Here is a 26,831-nt window from a genome sequence, read left to right on the forward strand (position 1 = left end):
TGTAAGAAAAGTTGTACAATTTTTATAATAAGGGGGTGAAGTACAGTTTCAATGCAGTTAGAAATTCTGATGAAGTACAAGTGCTTAAATTAATAGCTGTTTTTATCCATGAAATATAGGGTAACTTCTTATGCATAAGATTGTTTAGGTTAGTTTGTGATTGCTCTCTACATACGGATATTGTTGCACTATGTTCATGCTTGAGAAATCGATGGATGTCTATGCAAAAAGTTAGCTTATTTGTGCCATAGCTGTTGGCTAGTAAGTATTATCCAATGCAATTGATTAATGTTATATATATATATTATATATATAAATATAATATATAATATATATATATATATATATATATATCTTTTAATGCAGGAGGCTTGAAGATGGTGACATTGTCAATGTTGATGTGACTGTATGTTATAAAGGCGTCCATGGTGAGATACCATTACTGGTTATGAGTAGCTTCTTGAACTAGCTCCCTTTATATAACTCCATACCATTGGATAAATCTGTAGGTGATCTTAATGAAACATATTTTGTTGGGAATGTGGATGAAGCTTCTCAACAGCTTGTCCGTTGTACATATGAGTGCTTAGAGAAAGCTATTTCAATAGGTAGTTCCTGCTACTTGTTTTTGTATGTTCTGCATTCTGTAGAATTGTTTACTTATTGAACATTAGGTGATTTTTCTTCCAAGCTAGATTTTATCATGAATCATGGATGGATTATAATTTCTAAAATGTTAACTTCCTTCCATTGAGATTAATTATTTTAAGTAAACTTATTAAGTATTATTAATTTTGCAAACTATCAGTTAACTGCTTCTTTGGTTCTTTACAAACTCTTCTCCTTGATGCGTGGGTTTATTCTGCATAAATTAATCATTGAAATAAGATAAGTGTGCCGGAGAAGAATATAGTGGTACAAATTAGCACTTTGCATAGGAAAAATTAACTTCTAAAAAATCCACCCCTTGTAAAACACAATCAAACACCTTGATTTCAAAGTCATGGTTACCCTTGCATTCTTTTCCCAAAAAATTTGATTCATTATCTCATTCACGCTCATCTTTCAACTCATAGACAATACCCACCACCAAGTCCCTTCTCATAGACGATACAGAGAGGTGGGAGCTACAGATGATATTGGGAGTGGGATGAGAAGACTTGGTGCTTTGGGGGGGTTTGAGTTGTTTTAACGCAACCTGATTATTTTGATTGCACCACTCAAGCTCTGATAGCTCGTCCTACACAAGTGGTTACAACTCAGCCTGTTTGGCAATTAAAGTTTCCGCATCTCAATGGGGTGCATCTCTCTAAATAGTCTTAACTAGTTCAGTTGCTGCAACAAGAGTTGTAGAGGACTTCGTTGAAGGCAACCAAACAAACTCCTACATTAAGAATTGATTTTTTGTTTTCTAAAATGTATATTGCTTGAATTGGTAGTCCTCCTATCTTAAGTGTTGATGCTTTTGAGATGGAGTGCTTGAATTTCCATGTTGGGTGCTGTTTGCCAGAAGTCCATTTTAGAAATCTTTCTCACCAGGATTTTCATATCCATTTTCAGATTTCTCAGTTCTTTAATCAAATTTTAATGTTACATGTAAAGAAGGTCTAAGAAAATAAGATGCATGTACTAGAAAGTAGAATGCTGGGTTGGACTTAAGGGGTAAAACTAGAAAGGATGGAGTTAGCAATAAGTATATTAAAGGTGTAGGAGTTATATTAGTTCAAGACAAATTGATGGATTGTCGATGTAGATGGTATCAGCATATGCGATGAATATTTGAGGAGTTTTCTATAAGGAAATGTGCTTGATCTATGTCAATTCTTGAAGGATATGGTATGAGGCAATATCTGATTTCTGAAGTAACATGCAATGGAACTCGTGATCTAAGGATGGAAAACTTGCAATAGCATTGAAGGTTGACATTAATTGGAATAATTGATGAATGAAAATTGATAATGCCAATTCCAAATAGTTGGCACAAGCCTTCATAGTTGCGGTATCGTGACGCCATGATGACTGGAAGGACAAAATAAAACATGTTTGTGCCACAATTTGAATGAATGTTACAATATGTTTGGTCAGACCTATTTTAGTGATAATATGAGTTGATTCATTTTGTTTCCAAGAACTTTGAAAATCACTCATTGGTGTCTGATACTTAAATTTGAACTCTTTATTTTAGGTGGCATGGTGTGATTATGCTTTTAGTCTTCAAACTTAAACAAGTTTTTCTCCTTATATCGCTTACCAACATCTTGATGATATGCAAAATACCTCAAAGTAACTCTAATTTTGTAGTTAAAAAAATTGTTGTGTTTAGACTTATTTCCAAAGGCATGAAATGTTTTTTTGATTCTCCGCTTTAATGCAATGTTACAGTTAGTTTATCTCTAATGATGCAACAACCAAGATCTCCCTCATGGGCTAGTATCTTTCGTAGGAGAGGGTTGGATACAATTTATCATTTGATTTTCCTCTTGTGGTTGCTGTTGCTACAAGTAATACACCAACTATGGTTTAGAACTGCTAGAATCGGATGGTATGACTGTTACCATAATATTTTGGCATGTATTTAGCACCAATAGGGGTACTCTGGATGTCAAAACATTATGTGTTGGTACATGTTGGTCATATCATAAATCTACCATCAAAGTGCCAAACCAGTAGTAGGGCTTGTACTGGCCAATGACCAATTGGTGAATAAAGGTCCATGCTGTGCCATCCCAGTTGTATGGAAACAAGGAAGGGAGGAGAGTTAGAGAGAGAGAGAGGCTTATCGATGACTCCACTCGACACCTCTTCTGGTTCTCCACTGTGTTGTCCTCCCTCCATCATTGGCCCTCATCCACCACCACCTTCTACTTGTTTTGGTGGACCTCCACCCGCTCGCTCATCCTCAGCGACATGGCACCCAATGCTCGAAAAGAAGAGACCAGGAAAAGGAACATTGAAGGGGGGCTAAGGGCTAATCCCTAACCCTAACCTTTACACAGAGAGAGAGAGAAAGAGAGCAACATTCGTCAGCGATGCGAATGAGAGACCCTCGAAGGTTCTTGAGCCATGGAACTAGAGGGGGGATTTTGTAATTCGACCGACTCCATCTATTGAACCATTCTGACTTGGTGTCGGTTCAGTTTTGTATGGGCCTAACCACTCCGTTTGGGTCGGTTCAATGATCATTGCTAATCATTTTCATTTTTTTTTTGAAGATGCAAGTTTTGGTATGTATTATTGGTAGTTTGGTACTAGAACCGCATTGTTACCGTACCATTTTAATTTTAAAAAAAGGGTACAAGGTCAGTACCAATACGTAAAACCTTGCCATCAACTATGCAATTGACTTGGAGTACAAACACCCTTGAAATCATCTGTGTTGCAAATCGAGATGTTATTGTGATCCAATCTTGTGCTTGCTCATTTTGGGTGGGTAGTGAATGTTAACCTTGCTGGAGAAGGTAATCTAAATTTGGGCATTAAGGTAGTTGCATTGTGGATGATGCATGTGTTAGGTTTGATTGGGTTTTGCTTGTTGTGTCTACATAATCTGGTTGCTTGTATTGCTAAGGGCGTTGAGACTTCTGTGACACTTCAGGTTGGCAGTAATCACATGGAGCACAAGTTACCACCACAAAACTAGAAGCCATTGATTGGGATGCTTGGTGCTGCAATTCTACTAGTCCTTTAAGGTGAGCTGGTCATTGGGGGGAGTTTCACTTGCGTGAAATACAACAAGAGAAATAGGGGGGGAAGGGGGGTGTTAATGATGGGTGAAATTAGGGAGGGTAATACCAGTCGAGTTGGAAGAGGAAGTGAGGGCAGTTTGGAATCAAGAAAAGGCAGGGATTTGTATATATCTATATTTGTATCTATATCTATTTGTCTATATATGAACTTTGGAAGTTGTTAGTGGTATGTGTGGAATCAAGAAAAGGTGAGGGATTTATCTGTAAGATTGAGGTTTTATATGGTGTAAAATGAAAATGTTGTAAAAAGGATTACTAGAACTCTTTACCAACATCTCTGGGTTGCAGCAGTTTGTTACGGCAAGTAGGGAGAATAATGAACCAGAAGAAAAATAGGAAAAGAACAAGAGCACACAATACTATGTGGTTCAGTCTATTGACCTATATCCACACATAGAAACGATGCAAAAGTTTCACTATAAAAAATTGGAGCTTTCAAAATAGATTTCCTCATAAACCCTAGCTCAATTGCTCTCTTCCCTTAGGGGTTAGAAGAGATATATATAATAAACTAAGTCAATTTAGAGTTGAACTGGTATCCTACAATAATTAGGTTAGTTCGACCTGCAGAAGCGCTGCCCCTGCACCTTCGGCTAACTATTTGTGTGACCCATACACCCAAACAAAACATGTGTGACAGCCTGAGGAACCATTTTGGCTCTCCAGGCTTTGTAAACTCAAGACATGCTCAACATAGTTTCTTCACCATGGTTTAAGACGAATCTTAAGTTACAATTATTATTTATTTGTCATCTTGTTGATGACAGTCATATTACATGTTCTATACTAATGTTAAATTTTTTGACAGATCATCCGCTTGTTTATATTGTTGGTACCTTTAAGTTTGAGATAAACTGATTCAGTTACTATCTATCTTTGGGATCAGTTAAACCTGGGGTTCGATTTCGCGAGGTTGGGGAAGTTATTAATCGGCATGCATCAATGTCAGGGTTCTCTGTGGTAAGGATGATGTATCGTATATGATGATCTCAGCCATTCTTAATGTTTTGTAGATTACTGTTTCACTGCTTATTTTCATAAAATACTTATTTTAAATGCAGGTGAAATCATATTGTGGACATGGTATTGGAGAGCTGTTCCACTGTGCCCCAAATATTCCTCATTATGGAAGTATCCTTGTTGCTGTTAATTTTTCAAATGAAATCTTGCTCTCTACTTTTCAATTGGCCAGACATGTTAAGAAAATAAAGCATTGTTGCAACTTCCGAGTGTGTAATTAAAGAACTGCCATAACTATTCTTCAGTCATAATGAACATTTCTGACAATCTGGGCTGCTCTTTCCTTAACACAGTATAGGAAATAAAGCTGTTGGTGTCATGAAAGCTGGGCAGACATTTACTATTGAGCCAATGATAAATGCAGGTAATCATCTGAGATAGACAAGCATATCAGTATTTAAATATGTCTACCAGATGCATTTTAAAGGGCTACTTTTCTGCAGGAGTTTGGCGTGATCGGTTATGGCCGATGGATGGACTGCAGTTACTGCAGATGGCAAACGAAGTGCTCAGTTTGAGCACACTCTTTTGGTTAGTAAACCCACTCACCTATCATTTATTAGTTTTCTCATATAATATCTTGTTTACTGATGTCCTGCTTTACACGTTGATTTGTACGTCTCTTTTGAAAATGTATATGTTGAATTTGTATAGTGTCTAATTACCAGATCTATTTGAAATTATGTTCACTAAATGCAGCATGCTATAAATTAAACTAGTAGACAGAGTTTTCTTGGTTAGTTTAAACTCAGTGGTTCTTTCTGTTCAACCTCAAATATGTGGAGCATATGTGCAAATAAGTATGTCAATAGTTTCCTTCTCCAAAAGGTAGTCTCTACATATGATATCCATGCAAGCCTTTGGCTCACTGTTTTAATTCTCAACCACTTAAATAGAAATGCTACGTTGTATTGCTGCTGTGACATTTATTCTACTTGGGTTAACCACATATTTTGTGCCTGTTTGTATTTGTATCGCTGCGTACTAGAACTTTCCAAATACGTAGGGGTTATTTGAGATTTGTCTGTCTTCTGAGCATCAAAATTTTTCTTCAGGTTACAGAGACGGGGGTTGATGTTCTAACAGCACGATTGCCTTCATCACCAAATGTCTTTCCTTGGTTGAACCCTTAATCATGCATGGAGCAACCAGCAGAGCCTTTCGACCACCAACTATAACATAGCCCCCCATTAGCCGAGGCAGCGATGACATCAATAATTCTGTCAGAATTTGTTGTGATCCTGTTCACATTTGTAATAGATCAGCCATCGGCTTTTCCAGCCATTTGTTTTGCACTGTATGATGGAGCCCATATTGCTGCTTTGTTTGATAGGGAATTGTTTATTGTGATTTCCATCAGGCCTTGTATGCTGGCAATTTTATTGCATCAGTATGCATTCATATTCTTTTTTTAATGGTGAAAAACTGTTTATTTAATTGTATTATTGTGTGTTAGCTATCGTCATTAATCTTTTGTGAATCCTCGGAGTGAATTCATTGGTCTGCTAGCGGCAGGCGTGTAGCGATAGATTCAAAGCTGACCGTTCTGTAGTTGCTGTACAGTGTTTTGCAGCCATTTCACTTCCACACGCTTCGCTGGGGTGCTTAAAACGCACTAATCTGCTGTTCAAACTGTATCGCGATTCATGGCAGAAGGCAGGACTATTCTGTCATCTAGATACATACGTTGGAGGTTAGACCAAAACTGCCCGCTCGATCGATCACAATGATCTGAGATGGAAGGGTGTTTAGCAGAGCGAAAAGTTAGATCAGTCTTACTCCATTAGCTTTAAAGGAGCCTCCTTTTATTGGCTGGCATTCAAGGCTAACCAATTTGCCGGTAGCTTTTGAAGGCTATCATAGCAAATTTGGAATAATAAGAATTTTGCCATACACTGACGAGCCTCATTCAAGTCGCAGGAAACTACAAAAAGGAAAAGCGAATGTTTCATCTCTCAATGGCATACCAAGCATGTTCCATTTTCTCCAACCAGGAACTGATCCGAAAAAATAAATAAATAAGCACAACATCGTTAGAAATATCTTATATACATATATAAACTCCAACAGTATCAAATATGTTGTCTTTAAAAGCCACTAAAACCAACTAATGAGGAATATGACATGTTTTCATCAGTTGACGTAGGCCTTCTCCCAACCAACTTGCTAGATTCTCCAGTAGCCTTTTGACACGCACCACCATCCACGCCAGCCATCTCGCACAATTGCGATCTCCTACTTCTGGCCTCCTCTGCGGCACCTTCCCAGCATGTTTCAGAAAGGACTTCTAGTGCTCTTTCCATTTTGTCTTCTGCCACGAGACTCCCGTTTTGCAGCAAAACGAGGTAAACCTGATCGGCAGCAGCTTTCCGTATCTGAAATACAAACCAAATGAAGTGTTAATGTAATTTGTAACAAACATTTTATATATAATTAGGAAAATTAATTCCTTGTCTCCCGAACATTTTATAGATGAAATCAACACGACTAATAGACAAGGGAACAAAAGTATTTTGTTGAGATTTTAGTGAAGTCACACACTATGAAGCCTGGAAAAAGAAAAGGATGCGCGATGTTACCTTTGGGTACCTGTGGCCAAGAAAAGAAAGAAGCTGAGAAAATGCGCGGGAGTTGATTGGTTCCATAAGCGAAGCAACAAACCCAAGGATCGAGAGGCCAGCACACAGCTTAGTGAAGTCTCTTGATCCTTTCAACTCAACAGCCAAAGCTTCCAAAAGCCCCAAGCAGAAGAGCTGGTCCTGTTTGCCATGATCAAATATAACAAAGCCACCAGAAATCTAGGCATGCTTATGCAGATTAGATTCTAATGAAGCAACCACTGAACAGAACACCAAAGGGAAACACTTAACAGTGAATGACCATGACGGCTTGGCCCAGTGATCATACCTCTCTACCTAGCAACCAAAATTTCTGGATTTGTCTTCGATGGTGCATCCTCAAGTATCTAATCCCAGGTAATTTAGTGCAGGTAGATCCCCCCCCCAAAATATCTCTCTCTCTCTCTCTAAAAACCTTAAGCGTTCTCAAATTTCACTGTTAGTTTTATTGTTTCCATCTTTTCTATGTTCTTTCAACAAGTTCGGTGATGTAAATAATTTAAAGATTTACCATACCAGACAATATGGTGTGACCACAATATTATGAAAATGCTGCACCATTGTCCTATGTGTGACCTCCAAACATATTAAAATAATGTAGATTTAATCGTGAAAATTTGAAGAAAGGAGGGCAGTTCGTAGCTTACAAATCTTTACCATCTGGGTCAGCCTTATGAATCTTCATTAACCACTACATCCTAGTCTAAGACAGCAGCTTTTTCAAATCCTTCCACAGAAGTTCTATCAAAACCTAAACCTAATCGGTCCAGCCCAGTCATTCAGCAGACAGGCATGTATAAACAGCCGTAAGGCTGGGGCTAGACCACCACTGAAGCTTGATCAGGTCTTAAGCCGAGACAACCTCGCTTGCCCATCCGGCCTAGCCCAACTTGAGGAACTTCAAGTTCCCGTTAGTGTGACAATCCTAACCTCTCATTTTCCTCATCTCTTATCTTGATATAGCCACAACAATTTGGATCCCTTACTCAAGCCATGATCACCAATGTCTATATTAAATCTATGCCGGTTCCTTCCCCCTCATCCCTCAACCTCTCCACAACCCTTCCAATTGCAACCTCCCTGCTGTGAATCATGAAGCAAGAACAACAAGAATAGTTCCTCTCTCTCTCTCTCTCCTGTGTGTGTGTACGCGCACGCATGCGGGCGTGCATGCTCTTACTTCCACCTCCTTAGGCACTCCTCCCTTACCTCTACAAATGCCCTGGCTGCCCTATCTTCACCTCCCCAACCTACTATTTTAGGCCCAAGCTGGAGATTCAATGTGATGTCTGTGTCTAGGCAAGATGCACTATAAGCTTAGGGCAACATTCTTTGGTTCATGCTAGGTTGTTACCTAGCTCATTTGAGGATCGATCTAGTGATATGCATATTGAAAAGGCAAAAAGGCATAGGCATCCATGCCCAAGAAAAGGGAAGAAATGACCTTTCAAAATCCCCATAGGAGCTTCAAATACCTTTATTCTCATAACAATATGATGCGAAGGGAAGAATTTCATGAGGGAAAAGAAAAACTGGTAGTCCCTCCTAAGTAGAGTGAACTATGATTTTGGAGGATAAGAGAAGAATAAGAAAGTGAAGGCATAATGAGTTTGAATTGAAGTTAGAAAAGAAATGGATAAAGAAAATAAAAAAGAAGGGATGAGAAGGTTAAAGGGGCTTGGGGAGACAAAAGATCATCAACGATGTAACTCAACCCATCTTCATCCTTATATTCCACTTTTGACATTAAATACAGCATTTAGCATTATATAAAAGGAAATAAATGAAAATCTGAAGATTCTGAACTCATGAACTACTACATTAATGGCTCTTTAGCAATGATGGTTTTTGAATACTAAACTTGACTTTCTACTTAATGGCTCATTTTTCATATCCTTAACAACTCTGCTGGGGTTACCTCTCCACATAAAGTATATTAAACAGCTGCATAGGTTTACCTCACAACATAATCAAACCTCATCACTTTGATATAACTACTACAGTGATGTGACCATATCATCTAGTCAGTGCCCATGGTCCAGTACTTAATGGCTTATTTTTCATATTCTTAACAACTCTGCTGGGGACTAGATAATGACATAAAGTACATTAAACAGCTGCATAGGGTTACCTCTCAACATAAACAAACCTCATCCCTTTGATATAACTACTACAATGATGTGCCCATATCATCTAGTCAGTGCCCATGGTCCAGTACTTAATGGCTTATTTTTCATATTCTTAACAACTCTGCTGGGGACTAGATAATGACATAAAGTACATTAAACAGCTGCATAGGGTTACCTCTCAACATAAACAAACCTCATCACTTTGATATAACTACTACAGTGATGTGCCCATATCATCTAGTCAGTGCCTGTGGTCAAGTACTTAATGGTTCATTTTTCATATTCTTAACAACTCTGCTGGGGGACTAGATAATGACATAAAGTACATTAAACAGCTGCATAGGGTTACCTCTCAACATAAACAAACCTCATCATTTTGATATAACTGCTACAGTGATGTGACCACATTATTTTGCATCAGAACTCCTTGGTTCACCAATATCTTTAATTGGCATGACTTTATAGCTCTCTAATGCACTCATTTCCTTCTTGATTTTACCACAAATTCATCTTTCTAGTCTTTTATATTCTATCCAAGTCTGTTTCCATAATTGTCCAATGAAATGCGTATAATTTTAGAAAGCGATAGGATCTTGTCTGAGCTCCAGAATCAAGTTATGACTCCTTTTTACCTTTATCGAACAACAGCAGCAGCAGCAGCAGCATCAACAGCAACAATATTTATACAAGGTCTAACTGCTAAGTCAATCAGGTATCTAGAACCAATGGTGCATGAAAATGCCTGATGGGCAAAAAGATGAGTGGTTGAACATTTCTATACCTGACCCTAAATTTTACAAGTAAAACTGTATTGACTAAGAAGCCATTTCTCCCAAAAATGTAACTGTTACCAAATACCTGACCCTAAATTTTACAAGTAAAACTGTATTGATTAAGAAGCCATTTCTCCCAAAAATGTAACTGTTACCAAATACCCTTTCATCAGACACTAGAAATGAATATTATGCCAAAAAAGTCATTCATGAGAAGTTCAAAAGTTACCACTCTGATATCATTAGCTACTTTCCTCTCTCAGTAGTTCTATCATTTGCTAAGATCATCTCCTTGTATGGTCAGTCATCTATATGAATTATTTGGCTTAGTCTGCAACAAGGCTTGCTCACCATGTAAAACTTAAGGGGAATTCAAGCCCGAGAGCAATGACCACCTTCAAAATTGTCCTTTACCATGATAGACTGAAATGCCAAATGGAATCATGTATAAGAACAGCATGTCCTGTGTTACCTAAAAACCAATGAAAACCACATGAAGGTTGTCAAAACTCAAGACACAATGTTATTAATTATATTATCCCTTGTCTTAATTACATCCTTCCAATTTTATTTTTTAAATTAATGTAAATACCCATCCTCATATGAAGGCTACCAAGACCTAATATTATTAACAATATTAACTTTGGAATTGTTTTTAACAATGCTTAAGGTACCCTCAGGATATGATATTGGGTCAAGGTGCAGCATGCTGAAACTGACCCATACCAGGACATGCATTCGACCAAAACTAGCTGAGACAGGCCAAAACATGGCTGGTTCGGTTGGTACTGCAGCTGGCCCACTGGTCTACCCATTTTGAAACAGAGAAAGGGAGAAAGAGGGTAGGCAGCTTGCTCTCTTTTTTCTGTGAGAGGGTACTGGGGTGCATGGGGCTTTGGAACAAGAAAGAGAAGGAAACCAAATTCAGCCCATCCACCCACCTACTCCGTTGCTAATTTGTTATATCCTACTGAGTTCGTAGGTGTTGGTACAAGTATGGGCATCATATAACCTATAAAAACCTCTTAAACATGTAAAAAAAAAAAAAGAAGAAATGCTTAATATTCATTTAAGATAACAAAAGGCTAAAAATGGGGAATATATATATACAAAAAAAAAATGTCCAGGTACAGACCGGGAAATTGAACCACCCTGCAAGTCAGTATAATACATTCCAGTATGATATAGGTCCAATGGAAAATCTGTACCACTGTCAGTAGAGTTATTTAAATCCTTGGATCTAAGGAGCTGAATATCTATATTTTATTTAATAATGATGAAACGTGCATATGGTGCACCTTCTGAATAAGGAACAACATCATCTTGTTCATATGCTTACAGATAAAAAAGTAAGCTAAAGTATTTATCATCAATGATAAATATATTTTTATGATGTAATAGAACTTCTCTTTCATTTTATATTGCCATAATAGAATTTTAATTTCATTATTTTTAGAAGACCTATATACATTGAGTGAATTCAGACTAGCACTAATGTTGAGAGTTGAGAAAGCATCTTGGTCATGATGACTTGGCGCCTAACAAAATTTAAACCTTCTGCAAGTTTAAAGGCATGCATTTTGTGCTGCTTAAGTCTTTAAACCTTAAGTTTTGATGGCATATTTTCTTTAATTCAGCTACACCATTTCAAGTTCCAAAAATGAAGAAAAAGCTGTAATATATGATGTAACCAACTTGCAATCAATAAAAAACAAGGATGATAACATGGAAAAAGAAAGAAACAGTTAGAAATGGGTGCTGTAGAATGCGTTAAAGTGACATGGATAATAACCTATAAACAAGATGAATTGCAATTAAAGGCCAAAAACAGTCTATCAGACAGCATGCCTGCATATGGGTAAACGTACAAAAATAGAGGGCAAAATGATGAAACAGGATTTATGAAGGCAGATATGTAGTATACTAACAATATGTGTCAATTATAAGATTGTTCAAAAATCAATAGACCACTAAAATATTGCTATCTTCTGAGCATACGATTGTCCAATAACATGTATGTGCAAAAACATGCTCCATTAGAAAAAAGGTAACTTGTCGATGTGCAATATAAACTGACCTCCATGTTCAAGAAGATCTTTTTGCTAAAAAGAATCTCGATTGTCTGCATCAACAAGAAGGGTTCTGCATTAGAAATCCAAAAAGGAACATCGAGCCATTTAGGCACAGAAATTTGGTTAAAAAGGTGGGCATTATTTGGAATAGGAAAATAAGCCAACTTGATGCTAACGCATGAGCTAACAAATCAAAGAAATAACTGACAAAACACAATAATTTTAATATGATAAAGTGAGATAAACTGCTGTTATGATGACGGTAGTAAGATGCAACATCCTACTAGTGCCACTTGCTGCACAATATCAGATATGAGTTCATCACTTGTCAGCTTTAAGTCTGTAACTTGAATACTTCGTATTAAAATGAATGCACAATCTGAATAGGTTATAGAGCCATTTATTAACATTTACAATAGAGTCATTCCATGTGTAGGACACCATATAATCCATCTAGACACTTCAAAAAGACAAAAGTATACAAACTCTTAAAAGGGTTAAAAGAATACTAACATAGCTCACAACTTCACCAACATTCCACTCTTCCAAACTCTATAAAAAAAAAGAAAAAAAAAAAAGAAAAAGAAACATTGATCAAGTGAAGTTAAATGGTAACCATGATTAAGATGATCTTATCATGGATTGAAATCAAATGCTCTAGATGTAATTGGAGGACCACCTAAGTCTGAAGTAGGAGAGATGGCCAATGTGGCATAAAGAACAAATTTTGAGTGCAGAAAGTGTTTAAAGATGCAAAACAATGAAGTGGCATAGAAGAATTGTAAAGAATTGAGAACTATCCTAAAGGAGACAAATTATGGATAAATAAATAAGAAATTTAAGTTGGTGATGTGCACTAGCAAGAAGATTGAAACCCCATAAAATAAGACAAAATACACATGAGATGGACTTTGTTCCTTTGAAAGGAGATCATATCTACACCTCTCAGGCCCAAAATCAATTATCAAGCCCCTAGACCAAAGATTCACAGATTGATCATGATCTGTGCTACTAAAATGACTAAAAACCAAAAGTCATATATTTTAGTGGTCTCTAACCTATGCAGCAAGTAGACACAAAAATAGATGATTAAAATGATAATGACACTTATGACTATGTTAATGGTTCATCAAGTACCCCCTTCCCCGGATGTAGTGAAGATAAATTTTGATGGATCCTTCAAAGATGGTAACGGGGGTGCTGGTTTCATTATAAGGAATCATATGGGTCAAGTTTTATATGCTGGGTCGAGGATCTTCCCTCCTGTATCAATGCCTCAAGTGGAACTCAGGGCAGCCTAGGAAGGACTCTTTGTGCCTGTTCACATGCTTCAAAACAAGGTTTTAAATCCCGTGGATGGGGCTATCCCAATTTTTTCATAAAACGGAACACACTGCTGTCCCACCTCGTCTCGACGCTCGGACAGGAGACGTTCCAAGACGTCCTGATTAAGATGCAGGGATATTAGCGGGATGGCTCTGTTCCAACACATGAGATGATACCCCGTCCCAGTGTCCCGCGGAACATCTCATTGGAATCTGAATCCTTGCTCCAAAGTCAGCAAATTATTCTTTAAGGGGACTCAGCTATGGTCATCTCTTGCATTAAAATCCTATCCACTAGAGACAGTTATAGCCATTTGTGAAGGATATCAAAAAGCTGGCTGTATCTTAGGACTTCTTCTGCCTGGTACATGTTTATCATGAAGCAAATTTCCCTGCAGATTGGTTGGCTGGGTTGCAACATCAAGAGGACTATCAGTGCATCTCTTCTCTTCCTGCTGAATTGGCCATGCTGATTCAAAAGGAATCTATAAGCTTTTGTTATTTCGGGGTACTTAACTTTGTTTCAGTGTTTACGTTCTTCCTTTATTTACTGATCACCAAAAAAAAAAGGATAATGACACCATGTTTTGCTTGATCAAAGCATTAAAATCTATTGATTTTCAATCTATATATATTTTAACTGTTGATCATGATCAACAAGGTAAATTTTTAGTTTTACTTCTTTGTCTTGTCTTTGAGCACATTAGGACAATGGAAACTATCCATTTTTTCTAGTTCATGCATAGGTTAGACTTTAGAGTTTAGAGATCACTAAAACATGTGATTTTTCATGTGTAGGCATTTTTAGTAGTATACATTATGATCAGTGGTGTGGATTTTCCAATTGAGTGGCTGATTATTGATTCTGCACCTGAGAAGTAAATACCCTCTCATGCTATGCAAGGACAAGACTCAGGAAACTGGTTAATTCAAAACACAGAGCTAGAACATCCTCTAATATGGTAGGACTGTATGTTCTGGAAGCAAAATGTGCCAACTAACAATATGGTATAACATGTAAGTATTACCCTCGAATAAAGAAACAAAACAAGACCTGAAAGGGTCAAAGAATTGGACATGTAGCAAACCAAAATTAAGAAAGGTTATGCAAAATTGAAAGAATTTTTTGCATACTAGTCCCTCAAGTCTTATTCACATATTAGTACCTTGATTCTTTAAATTTTCATGTTATTCCATAAAATTATATCACTTGTTCCATATAGCTCCGTGCAGACTAGTTCACCACAATTACAGCATATATTCATGGAATATCCCTAAATAAGCATTCAGTTTCTAATGGTCCAAAATATCTTAGATTAGTACCCTTAGATTTGTGTGGGCTTTTATATATAAATCCCTGAAAAATTCTTAATTTGCTTTTAAATCTCCATTAGTCTATCTAGGCATATAAGTCATTGCATATTCATCCCTTGACCTAACTATAGTTTTGTAATGAAAAATCTTATTTATCTCTCAAGCAGTGTTTACCATACTGCTGGTACAGGGCGTAATATACATTACCATACCGACACTGGCGCACCGTACCATACCACATACCGACATTTTAATGGGATGGCACAGTATAGGCTCTGGTACCAAGATGGCAAACCTTGCTCTCAAGTAAACCCTTCCATCTCTTAATCGGAAACTTTATAGTAAATTGATTGGAAAATATTCAATTTTGGACTCCTTGAACATCAACCAAATATTGCATCCTTTCCAATTTTATAAAATGTATATCAGTAACGACTTATAGTAAATTGATTGGAGAGAAAAAAAAAATCAGTTTTGGATACCCTTAACACCAATCAAATATTGCATGTTATCCTATTTTATAAAATCAGTATGAGTAAAGACCAAAAAGTAATTATTTGTGTTCTCTAGAAGATAAAGGACAGGAAAGGGTGTGGGAGGAGATGGATGGAACGAGAGAGGAACCCTAACATGCTACCGTTGCCAAGGGTAAAAGCTTAATCTCATCTCTCCTTAACCTAAATATAGACAAGGATATGTAGATCAGCTTACCATTTGGATAGAGGTAGGCAAGCAGAAGGAATAATAGGTCTAACAGATGAAAATTAATATGGATTAATATGCACATTTAAAAAAATTGATGAATTAATATGCAAGGAAAATTTTAGGTACTGATATATGAAGAACCCAATATCAAGGCAAGATTGCCAAAAGCAACACATAGGAAAGTCAATCAAATAAAGCTCAATATGGTTCAACAAACTCGAGGACTGAAGAGTAAATAGTGACTACTAAGTAATAAAAGTAATGGATAACTATGAGACAGAAATTGCCGAGGATCGGCACAAGAACAAGGTAAATATCACTAAAAATTAGCATGATGCAGCAAACTAAATGAAAAAGGTGTAAAAATATAATTAGAAATCCTTTTGAGATTGATAAAAAAAAAAAACTCACAACAGAAAGTTAAACAGAATTGGATATGGTTAATTAAATGTTGATCCATAAGTTATGAGAGATTTTTTTTTAAAAAAAAAAGGTCAAAAGATGTAATGACTCCTATAGGAAAAATGGAAATATTGCCAAAAAAAAGCAAACACTTCCGGAGCAAAACAATCTACAGAAGCTCATTTCAGAAAAATGGAACCCCTTGAGGTATGACAGGATCAAGATTCCTCCAAACTCCATCATCTAACAAACAACGCCTTGATAATCTAATTGAAATTCAAGGAGCTTTTGACAGCAAGCTAGCAGCCAACAAGTATTGGGATCCCATTTATGTTCAACCATTGCTAAAGAACCCACATGGAGAGAAGATAACAAATTAACAATGATTCCATCCAATGCTAGCAGTCGAATATGTGTGACCAAATCACATGAGGTGGCTATCTAAACTCTAAAGCTTTTGGTAGGTTGTTACCTCCTATGTAAAGAAACTTGAGTGAATTAACTAATTCACCAAGGCACAAGCAACAAATTAATACGGTAAATCAAAGATCTACATCCTAAAGATAAGAAAACATACATAAGGCACATTCAATCAATGTACATCTGAAAGTTCATAAACAATGTAACAAACACGTATGCACTAAATCAGTAAAGGACCCTAGTTTATGCAACAAGCATCTGAGTCAGCAACCAGAATTAAGTGTAGTATTACTAAGCAAGGTTCAGAGTACCTAACTTTGAACACACTTTGTTATATTGATTCAATATTCTTCGCTGCATACTGTAAATCTTACGTATTAATTCCAACACTCCATTCTTACATTATAAAACAGTAAGACCATATTGTATTATTCTGATTTGGTCTCTCAAACAGAAGTAAACATTGCACGCTAAAAGACTGAAATGGTGAAGAAAGAGACAAAAAACTAGATAGCCCAAGTATCTTAGTAACATGATACCGAACAAGGGCCACATATCTAGATACCTTCAATGTCGGTGTGATAACTCTGTCACATTTCTGATATTTTTGGAGAACCCAAAGAAAATCAGTACTTAAAATATACTCTCTGTTTTTTTTCTCCTCATTTGTGTCAGTATCAGCTTCAGAAGCTTGAAGATAATCTAGCAAAGCTGTTACTGATGTCCTCTGCAATGACTCTTGCAATCCACCCGTAGAAATCACGAGCCCAGAAAGCACAGATCTGCTATAGCAACTGATCCGAAGGAGCTGCACTAAACGCGGATAAGACACAGAGGGCACCTGGTTAAGTGAAAGATAATAATTTATCAGAATATCTCTAGTAATTTTGATCTTTCTGGAAAGAATGCAAACAGCACTATCTACACTGAAAATTGAAGGCATAATCTAATGCACTTGTACAAAGCACACATTGTACAAATAAGATTCAAACATATTTACACCATTCAACTCACAGTATATCTTATCATATTAACATAACTATTTTTTTAACTGGTGATATCTCGTAATTGTAAGTTCTTGTAGAAAAGAAACCAGGTTATAATGATAAACACTCAAAATTTGACAAAATATAAACTTCAGATGCTTAGCCTATGGTTCATTTCTATTGTCACTTGGAAAACCATTACATTTTTGCATTAAATGCAACAAACACATGAGTTTATGAAATTTCAGTAGATTAAAAGAAAGCAGCTGAAAGATAGGAGAGTGATGAATCAATAACTAAATTACCAAGCTGCTTACTTCAGACTCATGTTGCTATAATTATTTCAACCAAAATCAATTACCGATGCTCTAATAAATGTGCTAGAAAAATAATTACTTTGACAGAATAACACAGGCAGGATAAAAACAGAAAACTTTGCAAGCAAGAAAAGAGGAAGTGATAGATCAGAAATTGGCAGATCTGACATGGTCCAACAAAGCTAAAGAATGAGCCTTTAAGCTATGAAGTTGCTGGCTCTATTTCTTTAATGAAAAAATGAGAAAAAATATTCAAGAAGTATACATGGTTTATTAAGCGTCAACGAGAGATCCATATAACCTCACTTTCTGAGTACTTAAGGCTAGTCTGACCATGGCATCACCCTGCCAGACACATTACAGGAGAAATATAAAAGCATGGCACATGTTTGCTTGTTTTCTACACAGTAGAGGAATAATTTCATGCAGCACTTTTTCCTACTATATGACCTACTTACCTGGAAAAGAAAAATGGAAAAAAAAGAGAAAAAGAAAACATGCTTGCCATTATACATGAAGTATTAATTAAAATAGCACACACCATCCAAACTTATCAAAGAGAGCATTATTAAAGATACAATCAATCAAAAATATTAGCAGTTAAATTGACATGTGGAAACCTAATTATAGAGAAATGATTTTTCTAAAATTATGACCCCCAAAAATTCTCACACCCTAAAATAGAAATTTCAACATGAGCATTAGGGATTGAAAAGCATAAAAAATATGGCTGTCGAGAACAAAACAAGAGGCAAATCTAATTTGCAATTACAGCATACTATAATACTCAAAAAATCAAATCTGAACTTAGAAAATTTATTTCTTAAAACAATCTTTCTAAAGGCAGACAGCTATCATATGACAGAAATATGCAAATTTGCAATTTGAATTATAGGCATGTGGATGATGCAGCAAGCCTTTTCATTCATCCAAGCAAGCCAAATGTATTGGAGAAACTGCTGCACATTTTAGGCCATCTTGCATTTTGTTATTGTTTAAAAATAAGCACTGTAATCTAGTCCTCTACATATTACTAATACGGATTCTAAGAGAATAAACACATTCCTGCCATGGAAAAAGGTGGCACATGTTAAATGTGAAAGAATTGCTAGAAAAAATAACTACACCACTATCTTTTTTTTTTTTTTTGAGAAAACAAGTCCACTAGCAGAAGCATATGAAGCTTAACAATAGTAGTCACAATGCTGTAATTAGTTACAGGAAAACAAAAGATCTAATGTAACAACTGCAAAGTTAAAAAAGGGGGCCAGTGTGAGAACAAAGTAAATCATTAAAAGCTATAATAATCAGCAGTCATCAACTGTAACTTACTCCCCACTTAAGGTCTGTGTCCCTGGGAATAATATTTTCCAGCGCTTCTCTATGAGGTATGCATGGAACAAAACAATTTTGGTTGTATAGAATCTTTTGTAGAGTCTTGGCAGCTACATCTCGTATTTTATCTATTTTTTCAACAGCTTGCTTTGCAATGCCTCCAAGTAAATCAGTAGCAAGTTTTGCATCAAACAATGGGTGTGCAGTATCTCTAACCAGATCATGATCATGCATCTTAGGTGGATGCTCAACACCTAATGCCTTCATGGAGCCAACAGAATCTCTCTTGCAAAGTAGATATGTGCATCTCTCGAGGGCATCCATTGCAGCTTCACGCACCCAAGAACCTACATCACCTCTGTTGTCTACAGCATAGTCATCAAGTGCTTTGAACAATGTCTGCATCACTTCATTCTTGATTAGCAAATAAAGAGAAAGGTCTTCTTCAAACTTAAGATCAGAAGAAAAACTGGTTAATGTTTCACAAACTGAAACTAATCCCCTGACAGCATTTACACGTGCTTCAGCATCAGGATCATCGGGCTTATCCTGTACATAAAAGATATTACAATGCCAACCACATCAATCAAAAAGTTACACCAGGCCTAAGTCAAATGGATTGATTCAACATATAAACATGCTATACCTCAATTGTACAAGAGCTGCAGAGTTCTGTGATTACAGCTTTCCATCTCACAGTCAAGAATCCGTGAGGCAAGATACCAAGAGCCAATGCTGCACCTCTTCTTGCAGTCACATTTGGATCATCTAAGAGTTTCAGGTACTTTAAGGTAAGCTCATTGGCAACTTCATCACCCAAAGCAGCAAGATATGCTGGAACAAAATGCTTTAATGCATCAACAGCAGCACACTGCATACAGAAATTAATCGATAGAAATTCAGATCAGCATGCAATCCAACTAAAGAAGGATTTTAAGGTCCATGAATTATATGAGAAGATGTTAAATGGAAACTAACATATGATGGTGAATCAAAAGCATATAAATGAAACGTGTCAAAAATCATAAATTCCACAAGTGAGCTAATGTTAGTAACTGCTAGTTAGATGCAAAGTAGGGCGAGCACATACCTGTATCTGAGCATTAGGGTGCCTCAGATTCTCATTTAGGGTATCAAGTAAACTTCTTTTTGTCTTCTCAGGTAGGGATACTCCAGAAAGAGATAAACATTCAATGAATCTGGAAACAGCAGAACGCATGATTTCGCCTCCCTTTCCCCGATAAAGGCGTGCCTTTTCAATAGCAGGAACAATTCCTGATAAAGTTTTTTGTTTGTCTGTACATGAAAAAGTAACTTATCACTGGAAGGGAACAACAAATAGAAAAAATGATTTCATAAAGAGCAAATGTTTTTTATTTGCATATTTATTCAGTTTGACTTGTCTGTACATAAATACAGTAACTTATTACTAGTATACAACAGCATTTAGAAGAGATTATGTGTCAACTGTTCATGGAACATTTTGATTTTTTTTTTTTTCAGAGAAACAAAAATGAAATGGGAAAAATCAATCAACTAATAAGCACATTAACAAAAGTCTTCATAAGTTCGTATAATAAGTCAAACCACTAAAAATAATAACAGAACTAAAATTGCTTTTTTCACATCCTTCTGCTGTCAGGAACTAATTACGAAGAACAGACTGTACTTCTGCCAGAGCAAAAAAAATCAGAAGTAGAAAACCTAGAAAGATACATAGGTAGACACGTAGATATGCATGCAGCCTCAGCTAAAAACAAAAACAAAAAAGGCACAAGCTCAAGCAATACATGAAAGCTAAGCACATAACCTTTTGAAACATACAAGAGATTATAAGAGAACAGCTTGAAATACATGCACATGTTGGGACAATTAGCAGATAGTGTTGCTGATAAGAAGTAATTTTGATATTCTAGTCCTCCTCAAGAAGATGTCTATGCAACTTCTGAGCTGCAAATCTTAACACTTTCCACAACAAAATGTAAAAAGGCCATGAAGGGAATAAATGCTACAAGAAAGTTTAATATTTTCAAAAATCACATTTATTTCATTTTCTCCTTATGTTTGAAGCGTCGTACAAAGGAGTTGACATAACATGATCTCTCAGGCATATGGCATCTAATCCATGTTCTGATTTTGAGAACCACCTCATATACAGTAACATCCCTACTAATTAATACCAAATAATTTTAATTGCTCAGTTTAGCAAAACTTTATGGACAATTAGTTCTAGTATTCATTAGTAAGAAGATAATAAGCGAGAAGGCTACAATTACAAACAGTTGGAACTGGACACTTATGTACACATGTATATACATGTATGTTTACTCAGAACTAGGATAGGCAGAAGCCGGGCAAGAATCGGGGTGAGGGAGAGATTGAACCCAAGTCTCTTGTATCAACGCAAGAGAATTTACCAAGCCTGCCGGTTGGCACCCTTGATTATGGTGATAATTTTAGCAGATTTCTGTGAATGGTTCCAAAAATTAAAAGTGCTGCTCCGTATTCAATGATATAATAAAGCATATTAATTCACTGTTTCACAATTTCCCACAACAATTATCCAAAGCCACTTGCAACCTATAGATATATTAGAAAGAACACAAACCCAATCAGATGGCAGATATATATTTTAGGTGCTGGGTTTTTAAGCAGGAAAATTTCTTTAAAATTATTTTAAAAAAAAACTAATCTAGAAGAGAGCTGAGCATCTGCTCATATTAAAGATTTCAACAATTGATGGCTCTTGCTTGGAAGAATTTAAGTGCCAATGCATGCCATTAGCCATCAAAGCATGTGCCTTGCCTGTGTCACAGCACATGCTATGGTGTGAAGAAATTAAAATAACAAAGAAAAAGAACCTAATATGCTTATTAGTTAAAAAAGTGAAGAAAAAAAACAAAAAACAATGAATAGGTGCCATAATGAAAAGTATATTAAAATTAAATCTACAAGCGGAAAAGTACACACAGCAAATTACCGATTTCAAGGTATATCGAAGGAAAAAAAAAAAACTTAAGATGACAGAAGTGCAACGAGAAAAGCATTTGAGAGATGCTTTACTAGTGTAAAGGTATAAATCTGGCACAACCAGAAAATTCATGGCAAAGGCAATCAATGAAGAAAGGTCTTAAAATGACAAAATAAAGAAATACAAGAAGAAGTATTATTGACCTTTATTGTTATTGCACTTAAGGAGGTCATTTGATGAATTTTACATAACATTGCCATTGGGCTACTTGCACACATAAATATTGTAATAATCTGACAGAATTTGTAATGCAACGACAGCATGGCTATCCCTACAGTGACGCACTGAAATTTTTCAATCTTACAGGAATAAGTTTGGCTTGAACATCCAACTCCATCCCAAAAAAAATTCCAATGGATACAATTATTTTTTCTTTTTTGTTTGTGGTTACAGATATGCGCATGTTGATGGTTGAATTCATAGGTATCATGTATAGAGGATTAGGGTTGTTTGAGCTACTACGTACTAAACAATCATTTGGGTGTTAAGAATTTAGATAGAAGTTAATAAACTAAAACCATGTCTATTGTATCAGAACAGAGTCTCTGTAATGGGGAATAAAAAAGTAGTGGATGTCACAGAGGATAGCAAAACATATAGTATAGCGGCTAGAGAAGAGTATCTCTTTTATCCCAAGTTGCTTTGTTCTTCCTAAGATTCACATTTAACAAAAATCCATATAGTTCAAAGTTCAAAAAGTAGATAAAATACTAACCACTAGGAAAAACAAACCCAAGCTGATGCAAGGTCAGGACAAGTTCTCCAACTGCTAATGTTGCACCATGGCGTGTGCACAGGTCCAATGATAGAGTGCTGGGAATTAATTTCTCAAGGACATATCCTGCGAAATATTCATGATCGTATTTCGCAAGAGCAGAGAGAGCCTCTGCAGCCAATTCTCTCAAGCTCTTATCCTAAGAAAATTGAAGGGTGAGTAAATTAGATATCGATAGAGAATCTGTTAAGATATTTTACCAGAATATAATAAAAGCAAGCTTTTAGAAAGCAAAACCAGGTACATGTCATGCATGTCTTAAAGACCTCAACAACTATTCAAACTTTCATAGTTTGCTAACATTTTAAATCATAGGAAGGGTGGAAAATGAAGACAATATGAGTGAATGATTAGATGTTATGATTGGTGCCACACCCACAAAAATAAAAGAAATATAGTCCTTTTCAATGAAAGACATGATTCAAAACACAAGATTAATGTAGCACCTTATTACTAACATTGACAAAAATATTATTATAAGGTTCCACTACCAAGATTAACATGAGAAGGTTTAACACAGACCATGCATAGTGTTACATTACAAGCAGAGAAATATTTTCAATAAGAATGGCATTAAAATGGTATTGCAAAATAAAGAAATGAATAACTGCAAATGTTGTGAATTCACTCACAAACCAAGATCCAATGATTTTAATTTACATAAGCATAACATTTACATACTATTGAAAAAACAAACTAAACTTAAGACAAAATTAAATAGAAAAATTGGTCCTTCTAGCAAGATTTTACATCCTGACGGGATTGGGGGGGAATCCCATCCCGTTCCTATGAGAAAATGGGACTAAGACGGGGTCGAGACTCTGAAACACATCTACACGGGAAGAGGAGAAGAAAGAGGAAAGAAAGAAAGGAAGGAAAGATGAAGAAAAGAAAAAAGTGGCAGGAAAAAAGAAGAAGAAAAATGAAAGAAAGGAAGAGAGAAGAAAAACAAAGGAAGGAAAGAAGGAAGAAAAGAAAGAGAAAGAAGAAGAAAAAGGAGAAAAGAAAGAAAGGAAGAGATAAGAAAAGAAAGAAAAAAGAAAGGGAAAGAAAGACAGGTAGAAAAAAAGAAAGAAAAGAAAGAAGAGAAACGGATGATATCTATCAGGTCGCATGCTCAAGACCACTGTCGAGACATAACGGGGCAATAGGGCATCCCTTCTATGAAGAAATCGGGACACTTCCATCCCACAAGATTTAAAAACCTTGCCTTCTAGTTTTCCATCTCTTCTCATATGGTTAAATACTAAAAGAATTACTAGAAATCTTGATGTAAATAGATAATACAGACTATTGTTAGCAAAGGTTTACTCTAGTGTCATATTGTATCTTTGATAAATGACTATCAAAATCAAATAGAACCATGTAAACTGAAAGGGAGATGGGGGAAAGAAGCTTGAGAATCTTGCATAGAAAAATATGAGCAATAATGCCAAAACAAATGCATTTGAGAACTCAGGAGCTTCAGGGGGAAAAAAATCTTACAGCAATTTTTGTCAATTGAATTGAAAGTTGCATTCACAAAAACAGATAATTTCATTGCATACCCTACAAAATCACTGCAAAGTTTAACAAGAGGGAGCTTTTCTAAGAGCAAGGGAAGTACTGAGGATAAAAAGAAGACCATCTTCAACATTCCTCAAGGATAAAATTAGCATCATCCTGGGTGTTTTAAAAATATCCAACAAGAGTCACCTTCTCGGAAAAAAATCCTATAGCAATTTTTGCCACCTGAGGTCAAAGTTGCATTCACAAACAGCTAATTTTATTACATATCCTACATAATTGATGCAAAACTTAACAACAGGGAGCTTTTCTAAGAGCAAGAGAAGTACTAGGGATAAAGAGAATACCATCTTCAACATCCACAATGGATGAAGTTAACATCATCCTGGGTGTTTTCAGAATCTCTGACAGTCATCAATACTTGACAATGATATCATATTCTCTTACTTCGGTTTTTTTTAACCATATAGTTGAAGCTTAGATTTCACCTATTTAACTTATTTCAAATGAAAATAACTTTTCATCATACTTGACAGACTGCAATAGTTCTAAATGCTGCATTTTCATAATATGAGCAAAATGGTCACATCCGGAGAAAAGAATTGAAGAAGAATTTGGTTTAGATAGAAACTCATCCTGAGCCATATCTGCCATAATATGCATTACAAACTTGAGTGATGCAGGCTCTAGCTTTCAATGTGATACTCAGACAAGAACAATAACACCGTGCAATGGAGAGATTGCTCATGAATACCCTTATCTTAATCTAACTCATCTACATGACAACACAGACTGATGTAGCTCTATAGCCAAAGAAACACTGTGGATAAGCACCCATAAACCTCATTTATTACAAATTACACTCAGCTCTGCACTTGGATTGCCCAACTACATCATAAATGCACCTGAACATGATCTTCAATTGTGCCTCGATGGCACACCATATATGTTTGTTCACCCTACATAACACGAATGAAGGAGATATAGAAAAGGTAATACAGAAAAAGAGTCAAGCCATCAAAAAGACCTTTAAATCAAAATTCTTTGCAGAAACACTAAGCATGGTCTTTGCATATGACATATCTGCACCGCACAACCTATCAGACATCAAGGAATGATCATGCGAGTAAATTTTATATTAACTGATATTTTTCTTGGTCTACTATTGAATGTAGAGCTAAGTAATGAGAAGTTGGTTCACTGATCAATTATCTTAAGAGTAAAATAACATGGGATCACTGTTAATCAGAACTGCTGTTTCCCTCTATAAATTGCTCAAAAAATATGATTTGGGCCACAATAATGAAGATGAGGTAAACATTGAGGATACGTATAAAAAAACATGCACAAAACTCAAATTGCATTATGATTCCTCCTGGGCAAAGCTTCCATTCCTGAAGATTGGATTATACAAATGATTGTAGAGCCCAATATGAGCCCAATTAATTTCTTTTCCAAAAATTAGTTTTTCTTTTTAGACTACTAACTATTGTTGGGTTTGGACTTTGGAGTGTTTAACTTAATACCCTCTAGAAGATAAAGATTCCAATGGGCATGAAATAAGAATGAGAGAATTCAAGCATGGAATAAGCATAAGATCAATGCCTCGAAGACTTCTCAAGACAACTGAGGAAAAAGAGAGACACAGGACAGAGCCGTAATTTCATGTGTAAACAAGTCACAAGCCCTTCTCAATCCTCCAACTAGAGCCATAATAAGAATAACCACGATAAAGTTAACACTAAATATTCGAAAGGACTCATCCCTAAATAAAGTATCCCTGAGATAGTCAAATCTTTCCTCTGTTGGATGCACATGGTACATAATTCAATAAAGAACAAGCATCCCAATGCATTTGCTAGAAAAATTTAAAAAAGATAAGCTTCCAAACCTACAATATTCCCCATGAAGATAGAAAGGGAGCCATTACCTAGTCCCAACAGTCTGAGGTCCTAGGAGAGGGGCATTGGGCGGTTGGGGACTGTCCTACCTTTGGCCTCTTTTGCACAAAGTGGTTGCTTCAGAACTCGAGCACATGCTATTGTACCCAAGCCTTTTCCTGTTGCACCAAGCAATGGCTAAAGGATTTTTAGGAAATCTCATCTGCTAGAGGTGCATGCAGAAATTTAAAAACTAGCAACAAAAAAATTTCAGCCCTAGATTAAAACTCTTTTAATCTATCATGCACGCAATAAATCTAATCTATTGATGCCCTAGGATCTATCACATGCAAGATCAAGATGTTGAAAATAAAAAAATTAGATTTAATGAATACCTTCTTCGCAGAGCGACGTTCCTGCAAAGCCGCACATGCGTTTGGCCTCTACGAATATCCACCCGAAGTCTCGATCCGATCA

At 36.1% G+C, this 26,831-nt stretch overlaps 2 protein-coding genes across 2 annotated transcripts in view; one reads left to right on the forward strand and one right to left on the reverse strand.

The window, feature by feature from the left end:
• LOC105043587 (methionine aminopeptidase 1A) overlaps positions 1 to 6,203 on the forward strand; it is a 28,586-nt gene extending 22,383 nt beyond the window's left edge. The window contains 8 exon segments of the mRNA XM_073255750.1: positions 367 to 428; positions 510 to 608; positions 4,633 to 4,706; positions 4,808 to 4,877; positions 5,065 to 5,130; positions 5,210 to 5,233; positions 5,236 to 5,297; positions 5,822 to 6,203. Of these exon segments, the coding sequence (XP_073111851.1) occupies positions 367 to 428; positions 510 to 608; positions 4,633 to 4,706; positions 4,808 to 4,877; positions 5,065 to 5,130; positions 5,210 to 5,233; positions 5,236 to 5,297; positions 5,822 to 5,899 (535 nt within the window). The 3' untranslated portion in view covers positions 5,900 to 6,203.
• Positions 6,204 to 6,746: 543 nt separating this feature from the next.
• The window catches only part of LOC105043586 (tubulin-folding cofactor D), a 41,337-nt gene continuing 21,252 nt past the window's right edge, over positions 6,747 to 26,831 (reverse strand). The window contains 8 exon segments of the mRNA XM_010921161.4: positions 6,747 to 7,141; positions 7,346 to 7,525; positions 12,364 to 12,408; positions 17,090 to 17,365; positions 19,160 to 19,711; positions 19,809 to 20,033; positions 20,253 to 20,458; positions 22,909 to 23,107. Of these exon segments, the coding sequence (XP_010919463.2) occupies positions 6,854 to 7,141; positions 7,346 to 7,525; positions 12,364 to 12,408; positions 17,090 to 17,365; positions 19,160 to 19,711; positions 19,809 to 20,033; positions 20,253 to 20,458; positions 22,909 to 23,107 (1,971 nt within the window). The 3' untranslated portion in view covers positions 6,747 to 6,853.

Source organism: Elaeis guineensis, chromosome 4 (assembly GCF_000442705.2).
Source record: "Elaeis guineensis isolate ETL-2024a chromosome 4, EG11, whole genome shotgun sequence".
In the NCBI taxonomy this organism is placed as follows: Eukaryota; Viridiplantae; Streptophyta; class Magnoliopsida; order Arecales; family Arecaceae; genus Elaeis; species Elaeis guineensis.